Source organism: Cynoglossus semilaevis, chromosome 8, assembly GCF_000523025.1.
Source record: "Cynoglossus semilaevis isolate Cse_v1.0 chromosome 8, Cse_v1.0, whole genome shotgun sequence".
In the NCBI taxonomy this organism is placed as follows: Eukaryota; Metazoa; Chordata; class Actinopteri; order Pleuronectiformes; family Cynoglossidae; genus Cynoglossus; species Cynoglossus semilaevis.
Genome location: NC_024314.1, coordinates 5,962,119 through 5,974,369, shown reverse-complemented (window position 1 = coordinate 5,974,369; position 12,251 = coordinate 5,962,119). Strand labels below are relative to the sequence as shown.

General features: G+C 43.7%; 1 protein-coding gene across 1 annotated transcript; it reads left to right on the top strand.

The window, feature by feature from the left end:
* The first annotated feature begins 458 nt into the window (after positions 1–458).
* timp2a (TIMP metallopeptidase inhibitor 2a) lies at positions 459–11,661 on the top strand. The gene is made up of 5 exons (XM_008314292.3): positions 459–588; positions 6,951–7,051; positions 7,131–7,239; positions 8,723–8,847; positions 9,627–11,661. Exons 1-5 carry the CDS (start codon positions 459–461, stop codon positions 9,822–9,824), a joined length of 663 nt encoding a protein of 220 aa, XP_008312514.1. The 3' UTR covers positions 9,825–11,661.
* Positions 11,662–12,251: the final 590 nt, after the last annotated feature.

Sequence of the window (12,251 nt, the reverse complement as noted above, 5' to 3'; positions counted from 1 at the left end):
CTTGTTCGTTATTTGGCAAAGAAAATGTTAGTTCGCTGGTTGGTTCCTCTGCATTTTCGGGCTGCAGACCAGAGAAACGGCGCCCTCTGCTGGTACAGTGGGAAGGAGGAGGAGGAGCCGTTACGAGCTGCTTTATAAAACCGCCTCGACCTCAGGGAGGAAAACACTCCTGGAAAGACAGACTTCAGCTGACACTGACAAGAATTCGTCCGAAACCCGCAGAGCTCGTCCTCCTGACCTCACCTCCGCCCCGGAGCTGCACACACCTACAGCCTGCTGCATTAGACGCTGTGCAGAAACAAAGAATTAACTAGTCAAAGGAGACGCTGTTGCTGCTGCCGCCGCCGCTGCTGCTGCTGCTGTTGGACCCAGACTGCTACGTAGAGGACCTACGCAGCAAACACACGAGCACGCAGGAGCTGAAGAAATCCACGATCGGGCCAGTGCTGTTGACCAAAATGCCGTTTTCCGTGAGCGGCATCCTGTGCACGCTGGCACTGCTGCTGCTGTGGAGGGCGGAGGAGGTGGCCGAGGCTTGCAGCTGCGCCCCGGTACATCCGCAACAGGCGTTCTGCAACGCCGATATAGGTGAGTGGAGCTCGGATGATGACTGTTGCGGTTACAGCTGATGATGATGATGATGATGATGTTGTTGTTGTTGTTGTTTGTCTGGCCCATGTTGCCGCTGCACCACATAATCTGATGAATGATGATGATGATGATGGTTGTGGTTTTGGAACCAGTGGAGAGCCTGTCGCTGGAGACTGTTGCTCCAAAGGCCCACGGCTTTGGCTGATGAATCAGTACTGCTTCCGTTCTGTTGTGTTGACAAAGTGAGCGTACATTTGAATAAACTGCAGCAGCAGTCACATGATCCTTTGACGGTTTATAATCTCAGAACTAAGGTGTTGGTGTTCAATCTTTTGCCACCGTTTGGTGATCGATTCGATTATAATAGGTTTATTCACAGACAGAAATTGAAGAAATACAGACTGTAACATTAAATAGGATAATGTCTCAACATATTTCTCTGTGTGAGCCGTTAGAATCTACAATAATGAAACTGTACCAGAGCACACTGGTTCTCAAACTGTGGTTAATGTAGAGCTGCTGGTACTTGGACTCCCTCTAGTGGTACGCGAAATAATCCGTTTTTAAAACGTCTTTGACAAAACAGTCTCAATAGAAAATGAATAGGTCAATAATAATGGATATACATTCCCTTCTTTCCCTGTTTCTGTGTGTTAGCTCAGTGTGTTATTAAAATACACTTCTCCCCTGTGGTCATGAATGACATGGAGGCTGCAGAACTTAGTGACACTGCACTGAAAACACCAATGGATTGATACTGAAATCGTCATTTTTAGGTTTGGGAATTTGTGACAATTCTTTGTGTTAGATTGGTCCAAATGACTGAGTCATGGGTGGAAAAGTGCATTCATTCACAGTTCCTCAGCTCGTTGGTAGAGTGTGTCTGTGTGTTTACCAGGCTTCACCCTCTGCAGCTCCAGGACCAAGCTGCAGCGTCTCCTGGCTTTTGCAGGGCAACGTGGCACAAGACAGGAAGGAGAGACAAGGGGGGAAAGAGCCGAGGGGAGGACAAGGGATGGAGAGAAGTTTTTTTAGGAGAGGAGGGGGAGTTGAATCTCAACCGCAGAATATGTTACACTGAACTCTTTCCTTCTCCCTCACTTTTTATTTATTTATTTATTTTTTCTTTTTTTTTTAATTAATTTCCATTCCTTCCTGGTTTGTCCCTGTGAGGGGTGGTGCTGGGAGGAATTACAGGAATGCTGCTGGGATTTTCCCCAACTTTGCTCCGGTGCAACACAGGGACACACACACATACACATATTCATAGTCCACATAGACAAATGTGCACAGCCCACTGTCAGGCCTGGTGCACACTCACACACACACACACACACACACATAGTGACATCTGGCTGTCAGTTCAGGGCGTGTTTCAGGGGGAAAACCAATAAAAGTAACGGTCAAAGTCAAAGAATGCCTGGTATCCCTGAGAAAGAGAGAGACCTGACCACTCTGCCTCTGCTCCTTCGTCTTCATGGCCAGAGTGTGTTTGTCCATATCAGCGGTCAGTGTTCCTCTGTGTCATGTCACATTGCAGAATCGACCACTTTGTTTTCAGGTGTGACTCAACTCGCGGTCGAGGTGGCAGCTCTCAGAGACAGGATGTCTCACAGCGGAGGTGTTTCTTGGCTTCCTTCTCTGTCCGTGTTGTTTTTAAAGGCCGCGTGAGTCAATAAGGCTTTTGTCAGCAGCTCCTGCGGAGGGGGGAGGAAGGGGGAGGAGGATGCACATCAAAGGCCGCAAAGACCAATTAAAGGGATCAGTGCCTGATGGTATTGTCCGGTGATAATTTCAGGGCGTACCTCAGGATCTAAGAGCTGTGGCCTGGGTTGGATGTGAAAACCCCCCAGCTCAGCCACAGAGGAGGGAGAGGTGAGGGCAGGGCTGTGGAGAGGAGGCGCAGACATCAAACAGTGCTTGGAGGCTTGAAGGAGCGAGGAGTCAGAATAGAGTCGCTTGTCTGGTTGCCCAGAATGTACGTGTGGGCAACAACAAAGTGATCCTGTGAGCAGTTCAAGTGGTCAGCTGTTTGGTTTGGTGAAATAGGAGCCCACTCTTTGTCCACACATACTGACAGTGTGTGTGTGTAAGCTGGTGTTTTTCGTCCTATTTGATGCTCTAGGTCAAACCACGGGCCATAACCAGTGAGTGTCATGCACCCACCTCAACACACATACCCACACATGCACATGTAGGACAAACATCCCCTTCTCATATAAATCCGTTGCCCACATAGGGGAACTTCCCCGCAGCCCTGCCCAGTCAGTCTGTCCTGAGGCCGAGCGGTGAGAAGGTCCAGCGTCACCGTGCCGCCGGCAGGAAAACACAACAACACGCAACAACACATGACTCAATGTACCCGTATAGATGGAAATAAAATACACAGTTAAACAGATCTATATGGTTTATATCCTCCACCCCAAACCTTTAATTCAGCAGTTGGTAATAAATCAGACTGTTTTTCAGTGTGTTTGAAAGCAGCCTGATGATTAATACTCTACCTTTTTATACACACTTCACTCTGATATCAGTGTTTAAGAATAGAAACAGCTGCATGCTGTTTTCACAGACGCCGTGCTTTCAAAGCTACTGGATGGATGACTGTTTTTTTTCCATCCTGTAGCTGACGTTCACATTTTTTCACTATATATATATATATATATATCAAATCAGGTCAAGCAGAAATATTTCAAGTCTACATTCACACTTCATTTTTCAATTGGCTGTCGTCAGCATCAAAAACAGCAACCGATTGAATCTGGCTCTGTGTCTCGTTTTAAGAATGGTCTCAGTTTGTATTTTACGGAGGTTATGCACATCAGTGTTTTGGATGTTCCTTTTTACTTTTATACTTGTTGAATTTCAGACGTGTTACAAGCCAGAGGCAGGACAACACAGGTCATGTGATGCTTAAGACTTAGTATAAGCCGTAGTTAAATGGTAGCGAATTAAACTATTAGTCAAAAGGCAACTAAATGTTAGCTCAGAAACTAGCCCAGCTAACTCTAACCCGAAGGTCTGTTTGTGGTCAAAACTTCAAAATCTTCATCCAAAATGTATTGTATGTATTGGTAAAACTCAACCTGATCTGCGGCCATGTTGTTAAGGTCTTCATCTTGAAGTCCTGAGTCGTGTTTGAAGGAGATTCGCCTGTGCTCAAATGACAGGTTCAGTGGAAGGCCCACATGTGTCTGCTGCTGACAAAACCACAGCAGGAAGGTCGGGGATTTGGACGGTCATTAGACCAGGGGGAAAAAGGGAAAAGAAACGGATAGTGATGCAGTGGATGGCCCTTAGTGGGGGTGGGAGGTATGTAGGATGTGGTGTGTGCATGTGTGTGTGTTCATATGGGGTTTTCATGGAAAACATTGCGTAGTGCAGCTGATCCGTATGTAGAAGTCATCAGGCCTGCAGGAGTAATGTGGGTCACTTAGTGGTGGTTTATCAGGTTCCAGGTTTCTGATTGTCTGCTGGTGATGAGTCGACTTCGGGATGACTCTGCGGCCTTGTGCTGGCTGACAGTAGCTGTGCTATTTTGGTATCATGTTGTGGGCAGACTGCTGCCTCCACAACAGGCTGTTTAGACTGCTCCGGATCATTCACTCAGGCCTTACTGCAGAGAAGTCAACAGTGACCACCAGAACCACAGATTAGCTGAGGGTCGGGGCAAAATGCCCTTGAAACATCTTCATTTTTCCTTGGGATTATAATGGAGGTGTTTTAGTTTTCATTGAAATCAGAAATGCATAAATGTAGCTATCACTAAGCTTTGAAACAACGATCGTAAGCTAGAATATAGAGCTTCAGAGAATAGACCCGGTCCTAGAGAAAAACCATCTGGCTGAAGTCAGCCCAAACCTTCCTAAGAACTACTACAGAAGTATTTGATAAAGTTAGCTTAGATCATGGGTAAGAAAACAACAACTACATCCTTTACTTATCTATGGTTCACTTCTTCATTGACTACTACTTATTAATACTGGTCGCAGAACTTGTTCATATTGTGTGTTATCTAGCTAACGCTAAATTTAGCAAAAAAAGAAAAACCGAAGAGTTAGCCACAGCGATAGCTGCAATACAGCCCATAGGGAAACCAACTGGACGAGGTTACTAAAAAGGTAACCAGGAAGTTATCCATGCGTTATCAACAACTTTGGATGAAGTCGCCCCAGAACGTATGACGGTATGATGGTCAGGAGATCACGGTGCGGGGAATAAGGATCGTTTCTCCTCAGCGTCGTATCCTGCTGCTGATTCTTCCCTCATTAGTTTGCGGCTCAGAATGACGCCAGGAAATGAGAGTGGAAAAACTGAAAGGAATGCTGGAGACAGTGCCAGCCAGGTATACTGCTGCATGTGTGTACAAGTGTGTGTTTGTGTGTGTACCCTGGCTGCTGCTGCTACTGCTGCATATTTGCTTTAGCATCAGAGTGGAACCTAAAAGGCAGAGGTTTTCTTGTAAAGAACCAACATGGGTCTGTGTGAAGCAGAGATGGATTACTTTATAAACCCTTCATCAGTGGGGATCACTGGGAACACTGTCCTTCTCTGACTTTAATGAAATACTTTTGACTTTACTGTGTCTCAGGGTCCACACATTCCTTCATCACATCTCTGACATTAGAACCCAAACCAAACCTGGACATATTCACTTGAGGTATTCTCTGAGGTGTGGACATGAAAGTTAATCAGTTTGTTTTGAAGGGACTTTAAAAAGTACCTGATGTTGGTGTTGGAGAACAGAAGCAGCTGGATGGTGTTATCTCAGCAGGCCTGAAGTTAAAGCTGCTGCATCCACACTTCTGCTGCTGCTGCTGCTGCTGCTGCTGCTGCTGTGGAACAGTATCTGTCAGCATTATATCAGCTGTTTCTTTACAGAAAAAGCTTGGTTGTTTTGATGCTGCTTTGGTTTTAATCAAATATGTTGACACCATACATTATCTATGGGTTGTTTTTTTTAATCAAGGTCATGCATGAATCTGTTCTGGTGTAAACCTGTTTGACTCTTGATGGCTCCAGGTTTTGTTTGAACGTTTTCTCACATTAACAGGTTCAGGATCTGGAATTTTGTTAGTCTTTTGTTAGTATTTTTCTTATTTTATTTCAAGTCCATTTTGTTTCCTGTTGGTTGTAAATATGTTCTTTATTTATTTTCTGCTTGGTTACTTGTGTGTCTGTAAACTTGATTCAGTAATTGAGGAGGTTAGGGTTTGTGAAGAGGTGGTGTAGATCTGGGTCTCCACTCAGTCAGAGGGAGAACACCCGTTCACGCCACAAATTTAGAAACATAGTAATAAAAATCTTAGCTGGGTTTTTTTCTTCATTATTAGTATAAATGTGTCACTTAAGTTTTATTAAATGATTAGTTTAAATAAAACTCCACGGTGTAGCAGTCACAGCAGTCGTAGAAACTTAAGGGAAAGAATGTTAAAGGTAAGAACAGACGATAATAACCCTCTAAGCCATGGACCTCCATATTTGTGTCTGCTCCAAGCCATAAACTGAGCCCAGGGGTGTAAGAGCAACAGCAGCAGACCCTGTGTGTGTGTGTGTGTGTGCGTGAGTGAGTGTGTGTGGGAGAGAGAGTGTGTCCTCTGTTCTGGCTTATTTTATGTTTTTTTTCAGCTTTCTCTTGCTCATATTTTCCATTCTGAATAAATGACATAAGCATAGCTGAAACTTGATGTAGTCACTCAGGCTGTTTACACACACACACACACACACACACACACACACACACACAGGAGGAAACTTCATCTTCTGTTCCCTCTCTGAACTGTCACTACCGTCAGTTGTGGGCTGTATTCTGAAACTTTTGTTGAAGCCAACGTTGTGAAGGAGCGGAGAGTGAATTTGGTGTCAGTGCTGTTGACATTTTATTTTTGGGGATTTTACAACATCACAATAGGCCAGTGGCCTTGACACCGATTCTGTGTGTTTCATAAGATTAGTCTGTGAGTTGTTTCTCTGTCAGTCACTTATTATTTTCATCTGTCATCAGCACAAAGTTCTTTGGTATTTTATTTGAACTAATGGAGTATTCTGCGAGTATTGTGTGTGGAATAGAAAATTAGTATAAAAGACAAAACAAAAGACAAAAATCCTGGTTTCATTTTTAGAGGAGAATGTAGCTTTTCCCTTGCTGGTTGCAAATCTAAAGCAAAGCCTTGTGAGAAAGTCCACTTTTTTATTTGAGTTACACATTTTGACTTATGTGTGGCCAGCATTTGTTATTTAGTCTTTTTATTTATAACAGTATTTTTTGTTTCGATTGGATGGCTGGACAGAAAAACAAGTGTCTTTTAATGAAATCTGCAGAGCAGATGTGACACCGTGTCCTTCCATTTCTCTGACAGTGATTCGAGCAAAGGTAGTGGGTGAGAGAGAGGTGGATTCTGGGAATGACATCTACGGAAACCCCATCAAGAGGATCCAGTACGAGGTCAAACAGATCAAGGTGAGTGGACTACTGTGTCGTGGGCTTATCCTCAGACCTGGACGACTTCACAGCTCAACCCTGAATGGTTCTATTCCAGATGTTCAAGGGTCCAAACCAGGACATCGAAACTATCTTCACTGCTCCTGTGTCAGCTGTCTGTGGAGTTACCCTGGATGCCACTGGCAAGAAGGAGTATCTGATCTCAGGTTTGTCCTTTTAAAGTGGTTGAACAGTATAATATGCATATGTTCATTGATTAGAAAGGAAATACAGATGATTGTGCTGATAAAACCCCAGCAGACTGACCTGCAGACTGACCTGCAGACTGACCTGCAGACTGACCTGCAGACTGACCTGCAGACAGACCTGCAGACTGATGAGAAGCCACACAGACAGATAATCAGATTTTGGCCCACGGCTGTAAACTAACATGCAGACAAATATGAGGTTAGATAAAGACTCCAGGATGTTACTGTTTATGTTATTATGGGTAATGACACTTTGCTGACTAAACTGTGGAGACTGGGAGTGACCTCGTCTGAAGGTGGAAATCTACTGGACGGCTTCTTCTGCTGCTCAAGGTAAAAGGAAACTACGTGATGTGATGGGGAAATGCAATACACAGGAGGCAGTTCACCCATGGCTGGATCTCTGCTGACTGTGCTCCATGTTGTCATGCACTTTTACTGTTGAATCTGAGTGAAATCCGCAAATCTTTAATATTGAGACCTGTTGTAAAGGGGGCGGGGCTTACTGTCAGAAACATGAAGAGTTGTGTCTCAGGGTTCCTCTGGTTTTCACAGCACTGTGAGTGAAGACAGTGAAGTTGAGTAAAGAAGTATGACTGTATCTACCTTCTCTGGAGTACGCGCACTAAGTGTAGCTGTCGTGAATTTACAGTGAGACACAGAGGATCATGATGTCATGAGTACTCTGGTTTCCCCATCGCAGACAGAGATTCACCCACAAACTCTCAGCCCTAATTACATAGAGTTGTACGGACGAGGAACTGCTGAAGGCAGCATTTCCTTTCCTCTCCCTGACTTTGTTTTTCTTTCTCCCTCTCTTTCTCTTGAGAAGTGGGACTGTAGCGGGGGGAAAGAAAGTTAACGTTCTGCTGACTTAGGCATCGGTTTTACAATGATTCACCCTTACAGTTGGCTCAGCTACAGTCTGCTGTGAGTCAGTCCTGTGCCGTGTGCGAGGACCAACTGTAAAAAAACCTCAACAAGTCCAGAGTTGCACCGCCGACAGATTGTGCCGTAGAGACGAGGACACGGCTTCGGCGGAACTGAGAACTCCACGTGAAATATGTTGTTATGACTGATGCGCCTCCAGCGTGTGGAAAAGTACGTGCCAGATGGTTTGTGTTGATGCCTGTGGCTCTGAGATGTCACTGATAGTACGAGCTGTGCCGGTGAATCTGATTCTTGGTGAACCTTGTCCCACTGGAACGCTCACATCAATATTATATATATATATATATAGATAAACAAAATTTGAAACCAAGGTCAGTAAAAACTCAAGCCCACTGTGGAACCTTGAGGAGATCATTAGAGAAGCTCTGTAGTGGTTCAGGGCTGCATGTCAACCATTCTCATTAGCGCTTGATCATAATCAAAAATCAAAATATCGGAGCGTCCAGTCTATTCACTGTGTCGCTGTCATTGCGGTGTTGTGTCTTTGCAGGCAAGGCGGAAGCCGACGGTAGCATGCATGTGACCCTCTGTGATTACATCATGCCCTGGGACTCCTTGAGTGCCACCCAGAAGAAGAGCCTGAGCCAGCGCTACCAGATGGGCTGTGACTGTAAGGTAAGACAGTAGAAGGGCGGTCCACGGCCGTGGTTTGTCTCCCAGTGTCAAATCAAAGAGGCTGCAGTTATTTCCCTCCTCAAATCCAGACATAACAGAAGAAAAAAACCAGACGAGACACGAGCCAGAACAACAGGCAGGACAACAAACAACCTTCTTTCGTCTTCATACCAGGGCGTTTTTGTCCAGACAATGTTCCAGGTTCACTTCATGGGTCAATGTTCTAACTTTGAGGATTTTTTTATGTGTTTATTTTGGATTTTTCTGCTAGCCTCGTCACTCTTTGTGAATAATTTGCGCCAAATTTGTTTTTGGCGCACTATACCACAATTTGAGTTCACTCTTTGTGAACTAATTCTGACTAATTTTCAAGTAAATGTTACATTGTTCCATCTGTGCTCGAGTCCTTGGACGACCTTTACAGGTAGCAGGGTTTTTAAAGGTGTGTAACAAGGACTCATTTCGGCTATTCCCATTGTGTTGTTTGATATTCCACTTATATTTATATAAATTAGACATTTTACGTAATGTATTTGTTTTTGGCGCACTATACCACAATATATTTATATAAATTAGACATTTTACATAATGTTCTTCATCTCAGCTAAGGTGTTTTGATGTAATCACAACAGGATGTTTGTGTTTTATTACAATAACTGCTAATGCTAATCTCATTCCTGGCTCCAAACATCACTGAAAATATTGCAAAGTTATAATAGAGAAATAATCTGGAGTTAAATCCACTGACTGATTTGTTGGTTTTGTGTGTGTTTCTGCAGATCGTGCGCTGTCCCTCTCTGCCCTGTGAGATCTCTGCTCCAGAGGAGTGCCTTTGGACGGACCTGATGATCGAGAAGCAGGTGCACGGACGCCAGGCCAACCACTACGCCTGTGTGAAAAGGGCGGACGGCTCCTGCTCCTGGTACCGTGGCGTTGCACCACCCAAGAAGGAGTTCTTGGACATGGAGGACCCTTAGTCCCGCTGCAGCGCCTGAGTGCTTATGGCACAGCTTGACAAAAATAAATGTAAACCATTCCATTGAAATGAAACATAAGACCATCAGGCAAACGTGTTTTTGAATATTAAAGTAAATGTGACTGAAGTGACGTGCTGCTCTGAGAACAATCTTTGGCCTCTCTCTGACTCTGTTGTCTTGAGGTTCAGAGGTTGTTCTCAGACTCAGCGTCTCTGTAAGAACAAATAACGTAGCATCATAAGACATAGACTGGTCGAGTGATGATGTAACTTCCTCCTGAGGCTGGCGTCAGGAGGATTTAAAATTCTTGTTGAGACAGAGCACTTCCTGCCGGGCAAAGCTCTTACACAACTCTGCTCTCTGACTCCAAAAAGCCATCCCCTAACCACGGACGATTATTCGTTACACGTTACGTTTCTACTTTTATTACCTCATTCTCCATTTTATTCCAAAGCCAAATTCCAAGTTGCCTTTTTTTGAAATGATTGTCTCCCTTGTCTCTTCAACTCTTTGATTTACTGCTCCTCTCATCATCTTCTTTCTTGGGAACTGTTTGGCCCGTGAAGCAGGATTTCATCATTTATTTTCGGTACCAACAACACAGCTCACTGTGCATGGCTGATGTTTCCCATTAGATTGATTCCTCCTAGTGATTTTTGACAACAGCCTGTTTTTTTGCAGGCCTCACTGGACCAGTCTATGCTGTGTGGAGATGAGCGTGTTAAATGTAAAGCTGCCTGTGAGGTACAGAACTAAGAAACAAAAAGACCTGAACAAAAAACCGATCCAAAACTCCTTCACTGCCCAGTCTAATCAGAAAAAGAACTCTTCCTCCTTACCTCTTCTTTTCTTCCCGTCATTTCTCTCTCTCTTGCCACCATCACGTAGCTGTACAGTACCTATGCATATACTTTTGTTGTTACTTGACGATTATTATTTACTGCATTAGAACTAGATTTGCACTTTTTGAGGATAAGTTCCAGTAAAGACAGGAGCCTGTTGTAACAGTTAGCGTTAGCGTTGGCCCGGACAGACAGACCCTGGGTGTGATTTCACCCTTTTTGAGTGCATTTGCTGATGAGCTTATTCTTGCTAACCTGGTCATATGGTACTTGCAGTAAAAACAAGAAAAAGAACTGAGTGGTGAGTGAGAGTTTGGGGGGAAAAAAAGGGATTTTTGTGCAGTTTAACGTGTTTTCAAAAGAGACACAGGAAGCTTAGTGGGATGTTATGACAGCGTCTTTGTATTCTCTGTTGGTCGTCAATGCAAACAGCAGCTTAAAGATTTGCCCATATATTCCTGCAGACGTCTGTGTGTGAAGACGTCTTCACACGCTTACTGTTAGCTTCCACTGGTCTTTCCCGCTTTTTCCAGTTATAAACGAAAGCTCTGTCGCTGTTCTAGAAAAGCAAGTTACTCACTCAAGGTTTACAGTGCTGTTTTATACACCTCGAGCTACATTAACAATAAAATATATATATGATGGAGTATTAGAGGCATAATTTAAAAGTAAACTCTTTGCATTTTCCCTTACTTTGTATTTTTTCAGTGTTATTATTATAATACCTGTCCTTGTTTTTGGTGTGTTTTTTGCTGTCTTTGTCTACCATGTCTTTAGCTGTAGTGTTGGCTGGAGAAGGTCCTCTTGCGCTGGGATAACGTGAGAGTGAGAGCGAGGGAGGGAGAGATTGGTTCTTTTTGGGGGAGAGAAATGAGAAAAGGCGACCTTGTGTGAATAGAGGACTGTGCATGTGTTTGATGCTTTGTGTAAGTCCAGGCAGAGGACAAAAAATATTCAGTATTATCAAATAAAAACCACACATTTGAAAGAATAAATGTCGTCTCTGTCTCTCTTTTTTTATTTAACCACCTGAGCTTTAACTGAACTTCACTCATTCACCTTCCCCCGTCTGTCCTTTTCAGGGTCATGGAACTGAATCAAATCCCAGCAGTCATCGCGTGAGGGCAGGGTAGACCCTGGACAGTTCTCCATGTAGTAAACAAAACTACTATGTAAACATAATTTCTCACCACAGGTCACTTTAAATCAACCAGTCCTGCCTGTAAACAGACGGACCAGTGGTAACAGCAGCGGACCAATCACGTCTGTGACCTTTTCACTGAGGCAAGAGCGCTGGGTTGACACATCTTTGAAGCTGAACTATTGCAAATAATATATATATATATATATTTTTTTTTTTTTAGGTTTTGTGACATGACGGTTTTGATTTCACAAGAGATTTTGCAACACAGACCTTGAACCAGGTCTGTTCTTTTTTTTTTGTTGTTGTTGTTATATTTCCTGGTTATGTTTTTCTATTTTATTTTTAAAAATATTTTAGCAAGTAAAGTCCAGATTTTAACACATTAGATTGACCGTAAGATGTAAATTGTAACTAATTTGATGACTCACTGATGACTTGCAC